The sequence below is a fragment of the Neolamprologus multifasciatus genome, chromosome 3, assembly GCF_963576455.1.
Source record: "Neolamprologus multifasciatus chromosome 3, fNeoMul1.2, whole genome shotgun sequence".
Lineage (NCBI taxonomy): Eukaryota > Metazoa > Chordata > Actinopteri > Cichliformes > Cichlidae > Neolamprologus > Neolamprologus multifasciatus.
Genome location: NC_140441.1, coordinates 45,925,062 through 45,949,561, shown reverse-complemented (window position 1 = coordinate 45,949,561; position 24,500 = coordinate 45,925,062). Strand labels below are relative to the sequence as shown.

At 42.6% G+C, this 24,500-nt stretch overlaps 2 protein-coding genes and 1 long non-coding RNA gene across 4 annotated transcripts in view; all 3 read right to left on the bottom strand.

Moving 5' to 3' along the window:
* mta2 (metastasis associated 1 family, member 2) overlaps positions 1 to 9,981 on the bottom strand; it is a 29,910-nt gene extending 19,929 nt beyond the window's left edge. The window contains exon 1 of the mRNA XM_085145748.1: positions 9,555 to 9,981. Within this exon, the coding sequence (XP_085001874.1) occupies positions 9,555 to 9,582 (28 nt within the window). The 5' untranslated portion in view covers positions 9,583 to 9,981. The remainder of the gene's footprint in view (positions 1 to 9,554) is intronic.
* LOC146523582 (uncharacterized) lies at positions 1,047 to 8,627 on the bottom strand. The gene is made up of 2 exons (XR_014871522.1): positions 6,239 to 8,627; positions 1,047 to 6,190 (listed from the first exon to the last, which is right to left on the bottom strand). It is a non-coding gene; the product is annotated as an uncharacterized LOC146523582 (long non-coding RNA).
* A 471-nt stretch (positions 9,982 to 10,452) lies between the features above and the next one.
* Positions 10,453 to 24,500, bottom strand: part of eml3 (EMAP like 3) — a 45,983-nt gene continuing 31,935 nt past the window's right edge. For both annotated transcript variants that reach the window (XM_085145726.1, XM_085145734.1), the window contains 10 exons: positions 22,116 to 22,267; positions 21,906 to 22,031; positions 19,705 to 19,836; positions 19,517 to 19,584; positions 15,573 to 15,661; positions 15,111 to 15,208; positions 13,100 to 13,187; positions 12,911 to 13,009; positions 12,678 to 12,808; positions 10,453 to 11,425 (listed from right to left, as the gene is read on the bottom strand). In XM_085145726.1, coding sequence (XP_085001852.1) covers positions 11,219 to 11,425; positions 12,678 to 12,808; positions 12,911 to 13,009; positions 13,100 to 13,187; positions 15,111 to 15,208; positions 15,573 to 15,661; positions 19,517 to 19,584; positions 19,705 to 19,836; positions 21,906 to 22,031; positions 22,116 to 22,267 — 1,190 coding nt within the window. In that variant the 3' untranslated portion in view covers positions 10,453 to 11,218. The remainder of the gene's footprint in view (positions 11,426 to 12,677; positions 12,809 to 12,910; positions 13,010 to 13,099; positions 13,188 to 15,110; positions 15,209 to 15,572; positions 15,662 to 19,516; positions 19,585 to 19,704; positions 19,837 to 21,905; positions 22,032 to 22,115; positions 22,268 to 24,500) is intronic.

Below are 24,500 nucleotides of genomic sequence, written 5' to 3'. Positions count from 1 at the left end.
AGTTTTTGGCCCACTTCTCACCAGAAAGAGGAAACCAGCGGCTGAACAACAGCAGCACGTTTAACCTTGATAAGCTGTTGTTAGAATTTATTTAATATTACTTTCTACACCAGGATCTTTTTCTACGTAGCTGACGGCTGTAACTGTGCAGGGGCGGATCTAGCAAAGTTTAGCCAGGGGGGCCGATAGGGCATGAACAGGGAAAAGGGGGCACAAAGATATACTTTTCTTTCTTGTTCTCATTTAAAATATCTAGCTTTTAATAAATAATTATCTGACTCTTACACCCAAAGTTTTAATCTGATGTAAAATATATAGAAGTCCATTACTGTATATAGTAACTGTTAAGTCTAATATACCCTAGTAAGCTAGTACTTTTTCCTTTGGGAAGATACCATCTGTGCAGTCTGCAATTCTGTTGAAGAAATATGTTGAATCTATTTAATTATTCTTGAAAAATAATTGATTTCAGTGCATTTTCCCCCTGCATCAAATTAAATTTGATTACGTCGATTAAGCATCATGAGCTGGAGGGTGGGGGGGGTGGTTCCCTTTTTTTTTTTTTTGCTGGGAGTTTGCAACCCTATTAGTTAGGTTGCTTGATATTTCTGCTAAGTACTCTTTAAAATACCAGAATAGGGAGGATGGAGCAGGTTTACATTTATTAGATTGATCAGTATTGCTGAACTATGAAATATTTTGTTGTATTTTTTACATACAGGTATAACAGAATAGCTTTAGTGTTGTTATTTATTTAAACTTGAGTATAAACTTATACAAAATGCAGCAAGATATTAAAAAAAACGTTTTATTGATTAAAAAACACTATATCGGATTCATATCGGTATCGGCAGATATCCAAATTTATGATATCGGTATCGGACATAAAAAAGTGGTATCGTGCCATCTCTACTACAGACAACGTATTACACAACTTGTTCCACAAGTCGACTGAGGAGTAACTGAAAGTAGGATGTCACCATAACTGATACAATACAACACAGTTTAATGTCAAAATTCTCAGAAAGCGAGATAACGATCCTGGCTTCTTTTTTTTTTTTTTTACCACAGTGACTATAGGCAGTGGATGTACTGAGCACGCAATTGTTCTGGAGCTGACAGTGGCAGCATACGTGTTCTACTCCATCCTTAAATGCTAAAGAAGAAGGGGCTGCTGCAGTAGGTCTGCACCGACTTAAATAAAGACAGTAATCGTGAAATACACGCTACATTTTCATGAGACAGCTGTCTTTACTGTGGTTGTGACTATAGCCTATGTTCCACAGGCTAAAGTGTTTGGTGAAAGGTAGATGAATGCTTACGTTAACATCATGTAATTAACATTATGGTATGGTAGTTAGTAGGGCACTTGGCAACCAGGCTGTCCTGTCAACAAAAGATTCACATTTTAAATACTGCCATACCTCAGGGATTTAAAATGACTTTTTGATTAAAATGTCTTACGTTAGGGATGTTGCTACCAACTGATTCCCTAATTGACTAAACAAGCGGGGGGGAAAGAAGATGAACCAACTATTATAGCACTCAGAAACACTCAGATATCAAGTTACAACATCTGAAAAACTAATAAACTGTTACAGAAAAGTGTGTGACCACCACAGCTCACTCCTTTCAATGTGGAGAAGCAGCAACTGAATGACTGAACTCCTCATCCAAGTGCTAAGAAGAAGCCCAGTGAGATGATGTTCCCAGCTGCTGATAACAATGCTAAATATTCTCTCTGTCATCTCTTTTCAGGACAGACTCATCTGCCATCACTGAAAGAACTTACAACAATAATGGACAGAGAAATGTATTTATGCCATCTGTCATAAATTTTCACATTAATTTACTAACTAAGGTCTGAAGAGTCCCAGATGGAGCTCTTTGATTTTTGCAGGGTTTCTCTGGCGGTCTGACCCTGGGGTCATTGTATGAGTTTATTCACTAAATGTATGAGTCCCACAGTGTTAGATCCTCTTCAGAGACAGTTTCAAGAGTTTTTTTACTGCCTTGACCAGAGTAAATGGACGTGGACAAATATTGACAGCTTAGGTAAACAGCAGACTGACAGTCTACACTCACTACAGATGAACGGTGGTGAGAGTTGTTTGTCCTACAGCTGCCACCGTTTCTAGGATTTTGCACTGGAGTTGAGAAGGCTAGGAAAACAGAATTTACTGATGTTGAGCGGTGACATTTTGTTTAATATAACACTGTTGCAAGGTTGAGTTTGTGCACCAATTTACAAAAACTGGGGAATAAACTGACTACATATTAAGCAATATTGACTATGGGCTCAGAATAGCAGCACAACCTGAGCAACACAAGCTTTACAAATAACAGATTTTTAATCATTTACCATTCATCATGCCACTAACGACAGGCACAGCATTTCACTGTATCTTTTGATGTGATTATTAACAGCAGTGTTGCTTTTCATCAAACTCCATCTGGTCCTCCCACAAGCAGGGACAGAGACCCCCGGGACGATATCAGTGGGTTTCTGATGAAACGTCAAAAGCAGAGATGGGGAAGAAAGGACTACGACAGGGAGAGGATTTCTTGCTCTACTTAGCTCAATGGTGGGAAGCTCGAAAAGAGAGACATCATCTCCTTGTTCACAGCGAGAAAAAACCCCCCCATCAAATTACATAACACTGGGTCAGACAGCAAAAGGGGATAAGCGCTCATGTGCTCAACATGACGAATTCTAGATCTAGAGACAAAATGTCAGCAGGGGTTATTTTTTCATACTAAAGCCGTCCATCACTTCCTACTGCCCAGTTTGAGGGGAGACGATGCTCTTACATTGAGGCAGTGATCACCCAGGTAAGATATGCTCAAATTTAAAGTTCATTTCAGTCTCAGCTCAATGGACCATTTTACCTCAAACGCACTGCAGTCAAAGGAGAGCTGGTTCTGTGTTCGGGTAAGTGGGCAGTAAATGGATCTAAAGCAAAGTGATGTGTGTTGAGGCAGTCATGAGCGTATGCTGTGGACATTTGCAGCTGGAGTGGTGCCGTCTGTCAGGTGCTTGAGGGTGAATAAGGAGGAGGAAGCCCTTTGACTAATCTCTGGGGAAGATAATGATCTTATGCAGGCTGAACACTGTGTGCTTCAGGAGGACTGGTGATATAGGAACCAGCACCGGCTTGCTCTTACCAAAAAGTGGTTTCAGAAATATGAACTTGATGGAAACAAAATTGCAACTGATGCACATATCATATCATACCAAAGAGTTTAAAGTATGTCACAGTGCAGGATACTTGATAAGGCCCCAGAATGAGTTTAAGCCAACTGTGAAGTCAGCATTACCCTGTTGCCTCAGCAAAATTTCTACTGATTACTGCAGAAAATAAGCTTCGTGCAAAACGACCTTTCTTTTAGCAAGAAAAAAGAGATAATGCAACTTTTAGTAATATGCTTCATTAAGCATTAAAGTAAATGCTGAAAGAGGCATACACGAAACACTTTAAAATTTACATAAAGAGGTTGATGTTTGCTGCACAGCAGCAGTGGCGCTAATGTTTGGGCTACTGCAGCTACACCAGTACGTCAGCAGTGTGAACGAGCTCAAAGACCAAATGACAACAGAAAATGTTGATGAAAACTTCTGCTGAAGAAACTGTGTGGATAGAGTTTGTCTGTTTCCAGTCTGACAGAGCAGCAGAAGAGCATATGCTGCAAACTGCAGCCCACCCCCTGGCTACAAGGGTTTTCTCTGAGCAAGCTCTTTCCCAGCTACACAGAGTGTGCCGACACAGAACAGGTGTTTAACACTTCACTACCACATCAGCTCCATATATGAACCTCACTGCCCTGTGTGTGTGTGCGGTACAGCTTTTGAGAATGTACTATTTGTATTAATATCTACATTATTCATTTAAAGCTGACCAAATTATTTGATTTTCCATTTGGTTTGTTTTCTTTTGTCACACTTGAACACACTTTATAATAACCTTAGTAAGATACTTCCATATTTACTACCCTTTCCTTGTATGCCTAATAATTCCCTGACAACCTCCCTCTGTAGAAGCCACCGTTCTAATACTGCTGAACTACTTTCCATTTAAGATTAAAAAAAAAAAAAAAGTCCAAATTGTTTTAATAAAAATTGCTGAATTTTAGCATTTACGTTCAAATACGGGGAAGAGACGCACGGTGAGGCAGGAGCAAGCTGAGCCTCACCTTGGATTTCCCAATCCCTCACAACCTGTTCCCTGTAATGCAATGAGAGCGAATCACTGTCTCTCTGTCGCCAATCAGATGCTTCAAACACTTTCAATATATGCAGGCTAAAATTAAAGAGAAGCTGCCCGAGGCCATGTTTACCCACAAGCTGAACCTGGTGCTGTTGCAGAGTGCGTGCCCGTATCACATGCACTTTATTAAACCAGCAGAGGGACGTTTCAGTAGTGGATGGTGGATGATCAAGTGCCGTTTACCCAGACCATAAATCTGCACCAAAACTGACCTGCACACATCATTTCATTTTATTATGTAAAATCCTGACGGCTGGAATAATGACACGCTGATGATGGCAGCAGGATACGATCAGTTTCTCCTCACGGGATTTGAGTGCGTTTTCAATGGAACTGATGCGTTTTTCACAGTGATGCAAAACAAGGTGCTCTCACACACGCACGACACCGCTGCTGCTCTCGAGCGCAGGAGGCTGGCGTCTGATAGTTTCTATGACTGATTTGAGTAGAAATGTGGTGCACTTGGCCTGACAGGAAGTGGAAACAGAGTCAGACAGGTGATCAGAACAGAGACAAGCGCTCTGTTTAATTTTGGACAACAGTGATCAAATGAAGGCCAGCTTTGATCATTTCCTTGGTTTGGTCGATTGTGCAAAATTGGGTGAAATATCATATCTTGATAAGGTGAACCTACAGAGCCTGTCAAAATGCGCCAAGCTGTTTGACTTTGTGAGACTTGAGGTGGGTCTCATCGGACTGTATAGCTCGCAAACAATGAGAAATGAATGTAAATCTCCTAGACGGCTTCTCAACTTTTTAGCCCACAAGAATCTCATTCAGTCTGTTCCTGAGGCAACACAGTTGCTTCAGCTGGTCATTTTCAGCACTGAAAAGAAATAACACGTACAGTTGGACTGTTCCTCCCTGGCAGTGAGCTCCACTGAGGTGGACTTTTAAAGTTGAAACAAGACGAGGAAGACTTCTACAAAAGGAACGAACATTTTTGTCCAGAAGGATCAGCACAGGGACCTCATTTATAAAGAAAAATATGACCACAATAACTTTGTTTTTTAATGTTTGTCACATGGGGTACAGTTAGTATGTGTAAAGAACGCTGATATGAGATATGAAACATAACCCATTAACTGCTGCCGATGAAATGGGAGAGAGGACTGGCTCAATTCGTGGCAGCAGCTGCAGCTGCTAGTGGTGGAAGAAAACTAAATGAATGTTAAAAAAAAAAAGAAATTCATGTTATGAAATGCTACTGCCAGCGAGTCTGAAGCAACACTGACAACTGTTTCATAAAATAAAAATAACATCAAATGGCCATAACAGCAGCAGTTGCGTGGCAGGACAGTGGCAACTGCCTCAGACAACTGGAGTGGAAGGCAGGAAGCAGAAAGTTGCCCATACTAGCTGCCGGTGCCACGAATTGAGCCAGCCCTTGCTGTAAAATGATGAATAATCTATTCTGCTGGGTTCATATATTTCTAAATCTGATTCTGATGAAGGCAGTGCCTCACCAGCCCTGAACCTCACTGCACATCATCTCTCCTTCAAGCTCGGGTCCTCTTACAGAGCCCTGGGAGTTTGAGGGTCCTGCGCAGTGTCTTAGCTGTTCCTAGGACTGCACTCTTCTGGACAGAGATCTCAGATGTTGTTCCTGGGATCTGCTGGAGCCACTCGCCTAGCTGGGGGGGGTCACTGCACTGAGTGCTACAATTACCACTGGGACCACAGTTTTCTTGTCTCATCCTGGACTGTGGTACTGACACTCATTAGTCCCCAGCCTCCTTCCTTTCGCCTGGCAGTCTCAGAGTGCTGGACTTGGGGTGAAACCCTCCATGCATGGTCAGGAGCTTCCTCATCTTGATGTCAGTGGCTTCTATCTCCTCCTTTCGCCAGCTTATTATCCCAGCAGGGTACCTGATCACAGGCAGGGTGTAGGAGTTGATAGCACAGATCTTGTTTTTACCGTTTAGCTGACTCCTCAGGACTTTCCTGACCCTCTGCTGGTATTTGGTGGTTACAGCTTTCCTAGCGGCCACTTCATGGTTCCAATTTGCCAGTGGGATCCCCAGGTACTTGTAGCTGTCCTCTATGTCTGCAATGTTGCCTTCTTATAGTTTGATTCCCCCAGGTCTGACTACCTTCCCTCTCTTTGTTATCATCCCACCTCACTTCTCCAGTCTGAATGACATTCCAATGTCATTGCTGTATATCCTGGTGGTGTGGATCAGTGAATCGATGTCTCGTTCACTCGTGGTATACAGCTTGATGTCATCCATGTAGAGGAGGTGGCTGACAATTGCCCCATTTGGTAGTCAGTATCCGTAGAAAGTCTGGTCAATGATCTCACTGATCTCACATAGCAGTAAGCGGTTCTTTGTTGCTGGCTATCTGAATCTAAACGGGAAATTCCAGCTGTTATGCTTGGGTTTGTAGAGTACTTTGTGCAGACAGTGTGAAGGCGTGCCTGTTAGAGTCAGGCGTGCCAGTGGTTCATCAGACCGATAAGGTGGAGTTTACAGATCAAGCAGCACAATCAGCTGGCCAAGCAGATGTCCACAAGAGGCGATCGTCAGCGCGATTTTATGCACTAAAATAGTCTCCGTTTTCCCAAGCACACCCAAACAGTTTACAACATAACGTGCTACTACATCTGCATCACACCACATCACTAAGTTTATTACCAACCACAGTGCAAGCATAAAATAGTGACACACACAGTGCATTAAAAATAACAAACTAGTCTTTACTTTTAAACTACACACTCTGGAAAGATCACTACTCTATCACACGACTCAAGCTGGTCCAAAGGTCCCGTAAAGGTGCCTTATTCACTGTTCATGAATCCATGTCCTTCAGCCACATGCTGAGGAAAGAAAAGTTCTGACATACAAAAAGCTGAAGTGAAACAAAAACAATGAAAAGTGTCACTACAACCACCGTTAGTGCTTTTTTTCTCCATTCTCCCGTTTCCTGTAAACTTTGCTCCCTTCTCTATTCCACTTGTCAACATTCAGTAATTCCAAGCTAGATTGTGTATGTGAACAGATACATGTGGGACCATAAAACCAGCTTAATACAGAGACAGACAACCATTCACAGCTACGGCCAGTTTAGAATCACCAAGTGGGTAACTCGGTACCTGGAGAAAACCCACACACAAAGGCCCCAGCTGGCTCGATCAATTCACCAGATGCAAAATATTATAAAGCCTCAGTGACATGAAAAACTGAACTTTGTAGTTTTTAAATACAACTGTACAGGTGTTTATTTTTACCCTATAATTGATTTAAAATACACATAATGATGCATTTAGTAGTCTTTGCTAATGAAAAATCCTGTTCCTGGGTTTATGGCTCATTGATGCAGCACTATGTGGCATCACACTATGGCCTTTATTTCCCTGCACAAACTTGATCTAGCAAGGTGGCTGGGACAGGTCCAGCAGCTCTTCCAACCCCTACAGTCCAACCACAAAGTGATGGAAGCACATTTCTCAATATGTAAAACATAAAATGTATGACACAGTATTGTAAAAGAAAAAAATTTCTTATCCTGAGGAAAGAAAACTTAATCTTTGTTCACAATATTTACCACTGAATTTTCTGACAATTTCCCATATAACCCTTTATCAATAATTCTCTTTAGCTAATGCATGACTAGTGCCAAGCTTTGACTTCTGGTGCTTTATCTCTTCTATAAATTCCAATAATTAGCTCCAAACAATAGGTTTCTCTAGGAACCCACCTTACAAAATTACTACAATTTTCTAGCTGATATTTCTAATTTGACTCTCCTTCCACATAGCGCTATGTTGCTCTCAACAAAAATGAAACCCTGCACACCTCTGTACAAATAGTAGCTACAATAGCAGGGATGCTAAAGCCGAAACGTCAAGTGTTTTAGCAGCAACATACGTGGATCCATGAAACTGCACTGCTGAGGTCAGCCTTACACACAGAGCACACACATACAAAAAACACACACGTGTGTGGTTTTTTTTTTTTGCGGGTTAGTGATAAGAAGTTAATGGGGAAAAAACATTTTAACTGTTCAAACATTAAGCGCAGAAATATGCAGCATGTTTGCAGAGCATAGTTTAATCGCTATGACCTAAATAACCCACACACTCGTGAGACTGCGATTAGCCTTCCCCCCACTCAAGATTTTCAGGGCACCCGTAGCTAGCACCGTCTCCGAGGCTTAGCACTGAAAAGGTTTCACAATCAATACTGAAGCCCAGAATCAACTGTCCAGATGATCCGACTGGAAAACTAACAGCAGCTTGCTTTGTATGAACCATAGTTTAGTTTGTTTTCTGACGCCTGCAAAGCAACCTCCAATGAACTGCGTCTTATAAATGCCTGCCACTGGTGTCGCGGGGGGCTGCGAAAGATGATATTAATGACTAATTACCTGATTAATACCACGGACATACCAGTTTCCTTTGCAGCCATGTAGCACTGATGAAACATTTTTAACAAACGAGAACTTAACGAGTTATTACCACTTAACTTGGTACAAATTCAGTCGTTCACTTGCAGGTGTTCCAATATAACTGTTCACAGTCTGTAAACTAAATTCTTAGCACCGCTACTACGCCAAGCTAACAGGACTTAGCAGCCAGAATTAGCACATCTAGTGATATGGCGGAGGCGATAATGAAATTAACCTACCAGCCTGACACAGCTAGCAGAGCGGTGTTAGCAAGCCATCACAGACGTCACCAAATTTAGCTAGATGCTTACTTCTCAACCGCCAGCGGCTAATGCTAGCTAGCACTGTGTTCATTTCGAGGACGTTATCAAATCTATAGACTACACGTCAGAGAATTGGACAATTTACTGTTATTTCGCTTATCTATAACCAACGCATATGTTTGGATCTCCTGGATCCAGCTGGCTGGATGGATTTGTATAAATACAAACTTTCAGAACCGGTTCATGCTGTGCGACGGCCGCCCTGTGGTACGGTACTATGATGGCGTGAACTAACTGGGATATAACACAGATCTGTTCTAAAAGTTGAACTTTAAAACAGATATACACTGCTCAATGTATTGTATTATTACAGTCCGAACACAGAAGCAGCTATACTTGGCTACAGCTGTGTGGAAACCAAATCAATGTGAAGTTATTTACGTCTGTCTGTAAGCTAAGTCATACTACATTGTTTCGGCAGATCTGACGGTCTTGATGAAAGCCCGGAGTCGCGCAGCGTACGCTAGCGTTAGCTAGCTGCTAACAGCAGAGACAGCTAGCGGCTAGTTAGCCAGCTCCCAGTAGAAGCGAACAATCACGTTGAAGGGGTGTCTTAAAAATGTAAACCATTCCTTACCTCCCACTCGGTACATGTTGGCCGCCATTCTCTCGTAACCTTTATCAGAAGCAGTCCCAGGGTATTCCCCGCTTGGGTAGAAACAGGTCGATGGGAGTCTATTTTATTCCTTCATTTATCGTCAACACCCCCGCCGCGAAACAAAGCCGGCTCTGGGTACAACAAGAGAGCAGTGGCGGGTAAAAAGTTGAAAGTTTCCGTTGGCGACGCTCCGGCAATTATCTCCAAAAATAGAAGTTTTTATTTTCTCTCTCTGGCGACCTTCCTCTCCTCTTCTTCACTCACTTATTCACATACAGCTAGCCTGTCTCTTACTCCACTCTTCCTCCCATCCTCCGCTCCCAGCTTCATCCTCCTCTTCTTCACCTCCGCTCAGTTCAGCGCGCGCGCACAGACACACACACAGACACACACACACACACCGCCCCCCTCCCTCGTGTACAAATCGACAACTTCGGATTTTGTCGACAATCACCGACGTCTCACAGTCAACTTGTTCGCCGGCGCAGGTTTAATGACACGGACGGCCGTTTTATGAAATGTACGACATGCTAAACTTACTTTACTGCTTGTAGCTTACAAAGTGTCTCAAGATGCTTACCGGAAACAAACGCTTATTTACAAGATTTACACACAAACACAGGCTTTAATATTGCAAATTCAGAGAATATACAGACCAGTCAGTGTAATGATGGCAGCAAATATGCCCCAAATAGGTCAAATTCTGAACGGACGGAAGCTGTTAAAAATGAGATACAAGTATAAAAAACAGTTTAAAAATAGTGTGAAAAAGCACTAATGTATGTGTTTTTCTTGTACAGGCTGCTGGTAGTGCAATAGATGGCAGTGTTGGAGAGCAAATCAGTTTACTGAAGTATCACACCTAAAGGCAGTTAATGATTTAATTCATTTTATTCAATTAATTTTGTATTTTCCACCTTAAACCATGTACCTTTAACTGTCTCCCAACCGGAGGGCACCACAGACTTTACTGCTGTCTTCAGTGAAAACACATTTGTTGAGACTTCAGTCCTAGGTGTTCTCACCTGAGACCTGTTATTTAGGAAAGCACTCACAGGTTCTGGAGTGGCACTGCCCACTAGTGACACTTCACACACAACACACCTCGGAGTCTTCTCTCATTTATTCGGAGCTGAGCTGATACGACATCACAGTATTGCCGACGTACATTTAAATACATAAAAAACTGCACTAAAGTAATCATTTTCAAGTGTACTGATCTACTGTTAGAGAAATGAGTTAATACGAGATGCTGAGTTGATTTTAATAGGACAGGCCTGTCACAGTCTAAGCATATAAAAAGTTGAGATTTTAACCAAACCTTGTTTAAAACATGTATAAAATCACGTGCACGGGCAGTGCAGCACTGTTCTGCACCAGCAATCAAACAAGAACGGTTCTCACCACATACACAACAGAATGACAAGGATTCTGTCTTATGGGAAACATCACACACACTGTCCAGTTTCACAAGGATTTAAAGCATAACATTAACATGGATGTTCCTCCCGAAGAGGATGTTCTGCATGAAACTAGCAGCAGTGTCAGTCCAGAGGCTAGAATGAGCCCATAACTCACTTCGATGCCTCTGTGGCTGTAAGAAAACAGCCCGCTTTCTCTCACTCTTACAAGCAGCCGTCTCCTTAGCTGGTTGCAGGTTCTGGAGAGCTGGTAGAGGTGGATGAGGCCGAGGCCAGTCTTTCATGGCTGTTACCCACCCCTCCTCCAATCACCTTCCACTGAAGGATGCAAGTGTCCTTCCCGCCAATGGAGAGCAGGTGAGAGTCACTGTGAGTGAAGCAGACGTTGGTGACGTGGCTGCCGTGGCCCTCGTACTTGTGACTTGGTGCCTGAAGAGAAAAGAATGTGAAAGAATGAGAAAAGAAGAAGAATCACGATGTCCAAAAAACTCACTGAAAAGCCTTCAGTTAATCCAAAATGCTGCAGCAAGAGTACTGACAGGGACTAGAAAGAGAGAGCAGATTTCTCCTTCACTGGCTTCCTGTTAAATCCAGAATTGAATTCAAAATCCTGCTCCTCACATACAAGGTCTTAAATAATCAGGCCCCATCTTATCTTAATGACCTTGTAGTACCATATCACCCTATTAGAGCACTTCGCTCTCGCTCTGCAGGCCTACTTGTTGTTCCTAGAGTATTTAAAAGTAGAATGGGAGGCAGAGCCTTCAGTTTTCAGGCCCCTCTTCTGTGGAACCAGCTTCCAGTTTGGATTCGGGAGACAGACACTATCTCTACTTTTAAGATTAGGCTTAAAACTTTCCTTTTTGCTAAAGCATATAGTTAGGGCTGGACCAGGTGACCCTGAATCCTCCCTTAGTTATGCTGCAATAGACGTAGGCTGCCGGGGGATTCCCATGATGCATTGAGTTTTTCCTTTCCAGTCACCTTTCTCACTCACTATGTATTAACAGACCTCTCTGTATTGAATCGTATCTGTTATTAATCTCTGTCTCTCTTTCACAGCATGTCTTTATCCTGTCTTCCTTCTCTCACCCCAACCAATCACAGCAGATGGCCCCGCCCCTCCCTGAGCCTGGTTCTGCCGGAGGTTTCTTCCTGTTAAAAGGGAGTTTTTCTTTCCCACTGTCGCCAAAGTGCTTGCTCATAGGGGGTCATATGATTGTTGGGTTTTTCTCTGTATCTATGAAGCGCCTTGAGGCGACTTTTGTTGTGATTTGGCGCTATATAAATAAAATTGAATTGAAGAAGCAGGTCCACTTTGGATCAGAGCAGAGTAGGTTCCTCCTCCCCCCAATTGTCTTTCCAGAGTAGGATAAACACCTTTCTACAAGGTTCCTACTGTTAATGCTGAATCTGAATGTCCCACAACTCTAGTGACAGCACTACAAACACAGCGGGCTCTTAGAAGATGAGACCTGCTCTTGAAAACCGAGCAGCTTATTAAATCAACCCGTGTGGCGTCTGCTTTAATGAAAGAATACAACTCTGTTCAAAACCGTTAACCTGGGTTATCTGATCTGCTTGAGCTGGACTGACTTTGACAAACTGTTCAGCTGTTTCTAACTCTTAAAACTGGCTGACTTTTATCATTTGATTCTTATTTAAATAAGAAAACAGTTACCTTGAGTTTAGGACAGGGGTACTGGAACAGATGAACCTTACAGAAATCATCAGCCACAGCCACCATCTTCTCGTTGTGAGAGCGACACAGCGCGTTGATGTCTGTGCCGTCAGAGCCTTCCAGCCACACACCTGAACACCACAGTACCACACTCATCAGTCTGACTGGATAAAAGAACCCCATGAAGTTAATGCAATACTAAAGGACGATAACAGCATTTTGGAGTTTCTCACCCATCACATGGAAGCCTAGCACACAGGTATAAGAGGCCCATTCTCTGTCTTTGCTCTCAAAGCGGTTCCTAAGCAGCTTACATCCTGCTGCTATGTCCCCTGTTAAAACACAGAGTCACTAAGCTAAAGAACGTACTGCATGGCATTCCTATAACAGCACTAAAAGCACAGTGCTGGATGTTCACTTACAGTAAAGGATCTCATAGTCGCCTGAATTTGACATGATGTACTTCCCATCTTTGGACCAGTCCAGGTGAGTGATGAAGCTGGAGTGGCCCTGATCCAACAGATAAGCAGACAGAGTGTCACTCACATTAGCTAAAGAAAGCAAGCTTTTATTGTGCATTTTCTTCACCATCAGAAAACTCCATAATAATTAATCTCCGTGTTTGCAAGCTCCATACCACACATTGCATATGAAAGATTTCCAGGTCATTAAAAGTGAAGTTAATGTTCAAGTGCATTTAAACGGCATTCTTTGTAATGGCTAGCATGAGTATAATAATAACAATAACAAATTACAATAGTCCAGCCTAAAAGTAACAAATACATGAACTATTTTTAACAGATGTTAGCATACTGCTAAGATTTTCAGGGCCGAGTACAATAACCTCCGTGTGATCTGAATTTACAAGCAGAAAGTTAAAGACAAAGACCTGCATGGCCTCTAAGACATTCCTGCAGTTTAACTAATTGGTGTGTGTTATCTGGCTTCATGGACAGATAGAGCTGGGTGTCATCTGCATAGCAGTGAAAATGTATGCTATGTCTTCTAATGCTGCTGCCTAAAGGAAGCATGTATAATGTAAACAGAATTGGTCCTAGCACTGAACCCTGTGGAACTCCATAATTAACCTCAGTGTGTGAAGAGGACTCTCCATTTACATGCACAAACTGGAGTCTATTAGATAGATATGATACAAACAATTACAAGAGGCGTGTAAGACTGCGACTCTGCTTCCTGGTCCCAACTCTGGATAGTCACATTTTGGGGGGTTTAATAAATTTGTCCAGATTTCTAGAAATGAGAGCTGCTCCATCCAAAGTGGGATGGACGTCGTCTCTCCTAACAAGACCAGGTTTTCCTAGAAAGCTTCCCAATTATCTATAAAGCCCACGTCGTTTTTTGGACAGCCACTAATTTAAGGAGAACATGTGGCTAAACACGTCACTCGTGGTCCGATTGGGGAGGGGACCAGAGAAAACTACAGAGTCCGACATTGCTTTGGCAAAGTTACACACCCATTTAACATTAATGTTAGTGACCTCTGACTGATGTAACCGGGGACCTTTACTGCCGACATTTTATGGGATTTGCCCTTTCAGCCAGCAGTTTCACTACAGAGGCTGGTGCTTTTAGCTTCACATGTCTTATAAATGAATCGCCGATAACCAGACTCTGTTTCTCGGTGGGTGTATGGCCGAGTGGGGAAAAACCATTAGAGACATGGACAGGTTTGTAGTGTCCTGGATGCTTCTTAGGGCTACGCTTCCTCATCACCATCGCCCAAACATTCTGTGAAGCTGTGTAGCAGACAGAGAATGACCAGCTTCATCTTAGACATCACACTTTATACTCCTCTGAATGAAGGATTACAGTCTCAGTAGCTATTAGTCATCTGAATAAGTGACAACAAAGTCTGCACATTATATCTGTTCCATTTATTTATTTGTAATGTGAATCTGAGTATTTATTAGAGTGTTTTTAGCTTTTTTGTCCGTGGAGTATTTTTAATCTGAGGGCTTGAACTTGTAGTTTTAGTGAGCACTCGCTCTTTTCTCTGGGAATATTTTCCAGTGTCTGTTAAAATGGTTGCCTGCTCATTTAACTGCACAACAAAACTAGCCGAGGGCATCAATAAAAGAACCTGAACGGGATCACATTCATGTGTAGGTTAGCTAACAGGAAGTTAGCTGTTCTGACTGGAGACGTACATCACTGCACCAACCCTCAGCAGCAGATTAATGCGTGAGAGTTCAAACAAACTACATTTGTTAACAAAGGTAACGGTCATTCTACGGACCAGTGTGATGTGTAATAATATGTGGACAACAATGGAAATCTGTACACAAGATTTATTGACAAGAAGGAAAACACAGCACCAGAGCGGGCTCATATTGGATGGAGATGTGCTGCGCTGTTAACCAAGAAGAAAAAAACCCAATTGAAATAATGGAAATAGTTTAAAGTTTAACTCACGTTACATTTTCCAAAGCGGGTGTAACGCCTGCCGCTCTCTGTCACACTGTAGATGTAGATGAAGTTGTCATGTGATCCTACAGCTAGGAAGCTGCCATCTGAAAAACAAGACTCACAGAGTCAAAGAGGATCCCCACTGTGAAACTCTGGTACATCCCACCCTCTCTTTATCTGTTTCCTGTCTCTGTGTCTACTGTGGCAAATAACAAAATCAATGCTGAAATAACTCATGAACTATGATTGGGAATTTTTTATGACTATGATTTATTTGGCTTCGAAGAGCGAAAATTTAAAAACAAAACCAAAAGAAAAAAATCTTTTATCTGCGAACAATAGTTTTAAGCTTTAACTCAAAGTTTGCTGCATGTTTTTTGTGTGAAGAAGGTCCACATGGTTGGATGTGAACACCACCCTAATCTGTCACATCTACAGTTAATATAGGACAAGGAGTTACTGACTGACCTGGTGAATATCTCATGACAGACAGCTGCTCATTCCCGTCAGTGGATTCAGAAACGACCTCCCTGGTCAGCAGGTCAAGGACCATCCACCTGTCAGTGTTACAGGGGGTGGAGGAGGAGATAGGTGGAGAGTCAGAGAAAAGAACAGACTGGAATGCTCACGGCTAAATTCTCCATCTTTTCTTCTTCTTTTGCTGTACGGGAAGCCACAGATCAGTGCTTCCCAACCTTTTTTAGTTTGTAGCAAACGTTTCGTTTCGTTATGTGTTGTTTGTCCCTTTATATTTCTGCGGGTTTGTCATATGACTAATAAAGAAGTGTATCCATACTGATGCAGTCCCGATCAAAGGTTTAAGATCACTTGAAAAAGGGTTAAAAACAAACAAACATATTTTGCACGGTTGGATCTTAACAAGTTCCCAAGTCGAGCTTCAACATGCAACAAGAAGAAATGGGAGTGAGACAACACATTTTGGTGAGCATGTAGTTTATTAAAAACAACATTAAACTGAAACAGGCTGTTTTACAGTTTAGTTAAAGACCACACCTCCAAAAATACCTGTAAACCCCCCAAAACACAAAGTTCCAAACGTGAACTCAGTAATGAGTCGCTCCACCGTTAATGTTGATCATTTCAAAAATTCGTTGCGCATGCTTAATGTAAGTGTTTCCATGAGGTGAATGGGAACGTTTCTCCGAGTGGTGAAGACAGCCGCACAAAGCGATCTACTGTGTGGGACTGTCGTCCATTTTTGTAAACTTCCCTTACTATCCATCCCCAAAGGTTCTCAACTGGACTTAGATCAGAGGACATGCAGGACGGTCCAAAAGAGTGAGGTTATTCTCCTGGAAGAGGTCCCTTGTCCTTCATGGCGTTGTGTACTGTAGCGCTGTCCTGTTCAAACACCCAGTCGTTACCACCCCACTCAGTAATGAGGACGCTCTCTGCAACATCTGGACAGAGCCAGCAGCTGTTTGACGCCCCTGCACCTCCTGAAGCTCCGTTGTTCCACTGAAGGAAAAAGCACCTCAGACCATTATGGCGCCCCCTCCACTGTGGCGCGTAAATAACATCTCAGTCAGGATCTGCTTGTCATGCTGGTAACGTTGGAAACCATCAGGACCATCGAGGTTACATTTTTGTTCTCATCAGAGAATTCTTCCACCTTTCAATGTCCCACGTTTGGCGCTCTCTTGCAAAGTCCAAACAGTCGCTGTGGCGTCTGATGGTTACGGGGCTGCAGTCGGCACCAGTAACGCCCTTAATTTGGGTGGAGGATCGTCCAGTGTTTTGATGGACAGCCAACTGGATCCTCCGGCTCAGTGCTGGTGACATTTCTTGGGGTCTTCCATTTGACTTTTTTCTTCCATAACCCTCAGGATCATTTAAGAAATTCCAACTATCTGTGTCCGACCTCAGCAGTGATGGCGCTCTGCTTATGCAGTTCAACAACCCGACTACGTTCAAAACACGAAAGTTTTTTTGCCTTTGCCATCAGAACATCCTGACAGTGTGACAGAAAATGAGAATGAATCCACACTTCTGCACAGATTTGGCCTTTTAAAGGCACGTGGTCCTAAACCTTTGATCAGCTGTAAAACAGCTGGTCTCACTTTAAGCGTTGTTTTCAGTAAACTGCACGCTCAGCAAAATGTTTTGTCTCACTCTCGTTTCTTCTTGTTGCATGTTGAAGCTCTACGTGGAACCTTGTTAAGATCCAAACATGCAAAATATGATTTTTTGCCATTTTTCAAGTGGTTTAAACTTTTGATCGGGACTGTATTCTAATAAATATTTGTAATGAAGAATTAGGAAAACTGTACAATCACTCCACACACTGGGCACCACATTAAAGAGCCACAGAGTGGTTGATGGGTCACAGTCCAGCTGTCCTGCTGTAGAGCCAATGAAGACCGGGCTTCTTGTTTGACGGTGCTTTGAGGGGAGTCGTTGGATTGTCATGAAGCATAACGAGGAAATCAAGTTTATGGTTTATGAAATATAAAACACTGATCTCTCCTCTGTTGTCTCAAACTGCTTTTCTCTGTCGAAGATGTGTTTTAGATCGACCGCAGTATTGGTGATAAACAAGTCCAGTTTGGTATCCAGAATTGGAAAAATGTTTTCTTTTTTTAAAATGTTTTTCTTGATAACAAAGACAGATCCAGTCAACTAAAATGATCAGATGCTCATTTGTTTTCAGCAACTGGGTTCAGCCATGTGTGCAGCCTCCCCTCACTCCCATGTGTCATGATCAACAGTATGCAAAACAGCTACCACCCAGTTTTATACCAGCTGCTTTGGTAGTGACAATCAACAACTGTGCAGCTTCACAAAACTTTTAGCATGCTTTATGGTCATCATTTGCCAGTATACGCCTTGCTTTCACAGTCATAATCAATACAGGTGGTGGAACTCTTTATGTTAATAGAGGCTACCAACGACTTCTGCCCTGTACCAAACACAAAGACACCAAGCTTCTCTCCTTACTTTTGTTCTTTGGTCATTTTGCCTCTGTAGACCAATCATTGGATATTACATGAATCAATCAAGATGTGACTGAATTGCAAACTGCCAGGTGAGCTTGTTCCCCATTATTTCAAATTAAATGGATAAAGATGTGGAGTTGGATCCAAGACTTAAACTTTGGTAGAGGCACTCTCAGGGTCAGGCCCAAAAACACAAATGGTAAATGGCCTGTATTTGTATAGCGCTTACTAGTCCCCCCTAGGGACCCCAAAGCGCTTTACACACCAATTGGAGGAGGTGGAGACAGCTACAGTTGTAGCCACAGCTGCCTTGGGGCAGACTGACAGAAGCGAGGCTGCCATATCGCACCACCAGGACCTACCGCCTACTGGTGTTGGCCAGAAGGTCCAAGGACACAACGACCGAGACTGTCCGAGCCGGGGCTCGAACCGGCAACCTTCCGGTTACAAGGCGAATCTGAAATACAGAGAGTTTACAACAAGGTGCAACCCACTGGTTGAACCTAAGAACACCAAGACCAGAGTAGATTTTCCCAGACAACATCTAAAAGAGTCGACACAGCTCTGGAACAAAACTGTTTGGACAGATGAATCCAAAATAAATGGTAAATGGCTGCTTTACTAGTCCCCAAGGACCCCAAAGCACTTTACACAACCAGTCATCCACCCATTCACACACTATTGATGGCAGCTACATTGTAGCCACAGCCACCCTGGGGCGCACTGACAGAGGCGAGGCTGCCGGACACTGGCGCCACCGGGCCCTCTGACCACCACCAGTAGGCAACAGGTGAAGTGTCTTGCCCAAGGACACAACGACCGAGACTGTCCAAGCCGGGGCTCGAACCGGCAACCTTATGATTACAAGGTGAACTCCCAACTCTTGAGCCACGATCGCTCAAACCGCACAAATAAAGTTGTGACAGAATAAAAAAAGAAGAGTATCATCCAGGTGAGTAAATCCCAAACGGTTGATTCTGTTCATCTGGATGTTTTCAGTGGGAGAAACGTTTCGTCTCTCATCCAGGTGACTTCTTCAGTCTCAGCTGACTGCAGGTTTCCAATCTTATAAACAGGACATTTGCACAATGACTGAAACCAGCACCACTGAATGAACAATGGACTGGGAGGTCAATTGTCATGACCGTTGATCAGTGGCCATGAGTCCCATTCACAGAGAGTTGAATGGGGAATGGCTGCAATCACAGCATTGTAAGATGGTGACAGATCTTAGAGTTAAAAACAAAGAAACTGGATTCTTCAACAGTCAAGTCACCTGATGTAACCCAACAAAACAGGCTTTTTATTTAATGAAGAGCAACAAACGGCAGTAACACTTCTGTCAAACCCCCTAAATGAAAGCCGGAAGTCTGCATTTCAATCACATCTTCACTGTTTTGATTTGAAATCCATTGTGGTGACATCAGATATATAACTGCTGCTGCTTTGATTTACCGTCCTGTACTGAGGCCGACTGAAACCACCGATCCATTGGGGCAAAAACCAGCACACAGGCCGTACTCCTGCCAGAGACACAGGAAATAATTCAATTCAGAATTATGGAGTAAACTTCCCTGTAAAAGATCTCGAGTATAAATGAACAAAGCACTCAAAGAATGAAGGTTGGAATTCAGGAATCTCACCTCGAGGGTGATACACCAGTCCAGCTTGTGCTCCTCGGTGTTCCACAAACACACCTGCCTGTCATGGCCACAGGTGAGGAAGATGTTCTGGGAGGGGTGAGTAGCCAGTCCCCACATCTCATCTACATGGCCCTGTGAAACACGCACACAGACACACAAAGGAATACAAATGAAAGCAATAAGTGTACAGGTGTTGCAGTTTAACAGCATATTTGAGAGTAATTTTAAAATTCCATTATTGATCAAATTACATGAGTTTAGTTCTTCAGAGTTTTGATAAATACCAAGTAAATATGGTGCTATAATCCTATAAAGCGGAGTAGAGTGAAACTCTATTGGGCCCTTTATTATTCTCTTTGTATATGCTACCCGTGGGCTCCATATTTGAAAAATACAATATTTCTTATCACTTTTACGCTGATGACTCAAATCTATTGTCAACTGACTGATGATTTGTCAGCATCATTGAACTCCCTGTACGATTGCCTGAGAGAAGTTAAAGATTGGCTGTCAGAAAATTCTCTCGTTTTAAATGAGAAAAAAAAACTGAAGTCATGGTGTTCGACAGCCATATTCCTCGAGACCAGCCTGGTGCAGTCCTTTAAATCAAGATTAAAAGCATATCTATTTGACTTGGCCTTCCTGACCAGTTAATACCCTTTTAAATCTTTTATTAAATTTATTATTTTTTATTAATTTTACTGCTGTTTTTGTCTTCTTAGCATATTTTGTATTTATCTAACTCTCCTGGTCTGTTAGTGCCTCTATCCTGTCTGTGCAAGTGCCCGATTTGTACCCTGTTATTGACTCATGTTGACTCTCCATATTACTGTGAAGCACTTTGGTGTGCCTTCAGGTTTTTAAATGTGCTATATAAATAAAATTGTATTGTATTGTACTATGTTAGAATCTATCTTAAAACTGTTTCTCAGCATTGAAGGGTCTTTGCCCCACCGTACAATATAAAGTGCCTTGAGGTAACTGTTGTTGTGATTTGACGCACTATATTAATAAATAAATAAATATAAATGCCCTAAAACATTTAAATGTCTGACCTCTGAGAGCAGTTTTTAGGTACAGACCTGATATCTGATGCACAGCTTCTCATATACACGACAATAGCTGAACGTGCACACACACATTAATGCTTGTACATATATACACATATATCTTCTGAAAGGACACAGACATGTCTTTAATTTTTTCAGTGTGTTTAAAATTGTAAAACTTCCGTCATCTGAATGCTCGACACGTGTGAGGTGAAGCAGAAGCAGTAACAGATGTTGGGTTAGCTTCAACATTGATCAGCTGTCATACATGCCCTGGCTATGGAGAGAGGTGAGGGCTGGTTAAATGCAGGTAGAAGTAGATGAACCACGAGGTCCCAGGAGCCTGACATCAAGAGCCAGAGAGGTAGAAGAGCACCAGCTGCTAGCGTTATGGGCAATTGTGGCCAATTCCCCAAAATAAGCCAATTCAATAACCCAGAAGGCGCTCGTCTCTCCACTTCACCCTTCACGTGGAAAGCAGCAGCAAAGGCCTGGGCCAACAGCCACTTCAGCTCAGGGACTGTCATAAAACTGCATTTGCTGCAGTGAAGTGGTGTCTGTGACATCATTACAGAGCTGCAGCAGTTTTCAGTTAACCAGCTTTTCACAACAATTCAGCCCAGTCAGTCAGTAACTGATGCTCATCAGCACTGCTGAGAATACAAACAAAGAAGAAGAAGAGTCATCTGTGCTTTCATCCAAGCAAAGCTGAAGTAAAAAGACATCAAACAATATCAGTTTGATGTTAGACACCGCAGCTCCTTGGTTAAAACTAACCAACTAGTAACCAAGGTCACTTTTCAGAATAAAATGATACTAAAGTGAGATTACATGTGACCCAACCCCTGACCAATCTATGTGTCGTATGTCTGCTGCTGTGTTACACGTGCGGCAGACAGGCTGCTCTGCAGGACAAACCTCTAATGACGTCATTTAACTATTCCGATTCCTTAACTGTGCATCAGGTGATAGTAGCAAATACATCCAGTCTGTGAAAGAATTGGAAGATGCTTATATTAAATGTTTAAGCTGTCTATAAATCATATATCAGACAAAAATATAAAATGCACATGTTTTATCTGTTGGTACTAAAATTCTCAGCAAGCCTCTACAGACCTGACAACACTGATGCCTGTGAGGTCGTTAGCTCACCTGCACTATGGCCACAAAGCCGTCTGAGAAGGTTCCTCTGAGGATGGCATTTCGAGTCGTACCAACTAACAGTTCCTCTTCGTCCATGGCTGCGATAGTGCGGACCGCCCCGAACTTTTCTGGAATCTGGACAAATGCCATTAATGAGTCTCTCCACCAGCTGTGACACAGACACACACACACACACACACACACACAGCTGTAGTTCACCTCACACTCTCTTTCAGGTGCCAAATCAGCGCTCCAGCGGATTATTTTACGGTCCTTCCCTCCTCCACTGAGCAGGCCTCCGCCCTGTAGAGTGCACAGGGTGAACACGCTGCCTTCGTGTGCTTTGGTCTGTCGCATGATCTGGTAGGTTTCTGTGGGAAGTCACGACACCAAAAATTCAGTTAACCTGCAAAATCTGGTGTGAAGCAGTGTTTGCCCTCTTCCTGATCTCCTCTTTTTTGTATGTTTGTCACACTTAAAAGTTTCAGATCATCAAACACACTTAAATATTAGACAAAGATAACAGAAGTTTCATTGTCGTGATGTTTGGGAGCCATCGTATGAAAAACATGAGGTTCTTCATAGAGCATGGCAGAAGGAGGAGGTGTTTTATGAAGAGTTTCGTGGACCACGACTGTCCTACTGTGGTCCTCAGAAGACGCAACGAATACAGGGAGGCAAAGATACTTTGAGAGAACCGCATCAAGTTTCAAACCCCCGATCCCGCAGGTTTTTTCTGACAACGGCACTCGCCTATACAAGGCGAAGCAACAAGAGATGTGGTGACTGCCTGTCACTGTGCTAAAACCTACAGCACCCCAGAACAAGAAGTGATCCAGTTGCTGTCCGCTTGGCACACGGCACGCAGACACCGAGAGAGGGGCCTCGTCACGCCGGAGTGGCATCCGCTTCAGGTGTTCAGGAGAGATAGTGACACCTGAAGATCTCGGATTGTTTTACAAATCTGATATTTGGGTAAGAGTGGCTATATTCTTCTCATGGTTATGGAGAGTAATTAACGTGGTTTCTTCCTTTTCTCTTCATAATAATCATGTTTTATAACTCTGAGTCGAGACGTCAGACAGAAACATGTTAGTGAGACATTGAGAAACATTTATTGAGGCGCTCCCTCAGCGAGGAGGGGGGATGTACCCCTGTTGGGACCTGGTCAACACAAGGTCATGCTTCAGAGGGATCGCCACAGATTAACCTGTGACCTGTCCAATCACACTCCTGTTTTTGTACAATACATATAAGAGACGATCCAGGAAACCGTCTCCACTCTGGAGACTTAATACGGCGCCTTAAACAACCCTCAGTTTATGGTTCTGATGAGGGAGGAATTAAAATGATTTTTGGAGATTAAGGATACGGGAGAGGCTGAGCCATCGATTGTGTGTCTTTAAGCAGTAATTCAAGGAAAGAAATCATATCATGGCGCACACATACCAAGAAAGAAAAACAACTAAGCAGAATGCATCTTGACAAAAAATCGACAGGATTAGAAATACAACATGAAAAGAAACAATGCCCTAAGATCTTTAATGAGACTAAGAAAACACTAAATGAAATAAATTTGTTGCATACACAGGAAATCGAGAAGACATTTGTCTTTGCAAAACAAAAACATTATGAAGCTAGCCCAAAGCTAGCAGAAGAGCAGATGGAGTACACAAAATTAAGAAGGACCCAGATGTGGAACTGTTGTGTATAAAGAAGGGATTACAAAAGTCATTCGAGACGTTTTATAAAAAACTTGTACACACTCCCAAAAGCCCATTCATGATTAACTGAAGGCTTTTCAGTGAGTTTTTTGGACATCCTGATAATAATGAATTGCAGTCGTCCAGCCTGGAAGTAATAAATGCATGAACTAGTTTTTCAGCATCACTCTGAGACAGGATATTTCTAATTTTAGAGATGTTGCACAAATGGAAGAACGCAGTCTTACATATTTGTTTAATATGTGCGTTGAAGGACATATCCTGGTCAAAAATGACTCCAAGGTTCCTCACAGTGTTACTGGAGGCCAAGGTAATGCCATCCAGAGTAAGAATCTGGTTAGATACCATATTTCTAAGCTTTTCAGCGCCGAGTACAATGACCTCAGTTTTATCTGAGTTAAGAAGCAGAAAGTTAGTGGCCATCCAGGTCTTTATGTCTTTAAGACATTCCTGCAGTTTAACTAATTGGTGTTTTTTATCTGGCTTCATGGACAGATAGAGCTGGGTGTCATCTGCATAGCAGTGAAAATGTATGCTATGTCTTCTAATGATGCTGCCTAGGGGAAGCATGTATAATGTAAACAGAATTGGTCCTAGCACTGAACCCTGTGGAACTCCATAATTAACCTCAGTGTGTGAAGAGGACTCTCCATTTACATGCACAAATTGGAGTCTATTAGATAGATATGATACAAACCACTGCAGTGCAATACCTGTAATACCTACAGCATGTTCTAATCGCTCTAATAGGATATTATGGTCAACAGTATTTATAACTTTTTCCAGACAGAGATCTCAATTCCTTTGTTTTTCATTTGTTCCTGAATGTGGATCGCAGCGTGATGTCTGGACTTTGAGGATCCACTTTGTTTGGCAGGTC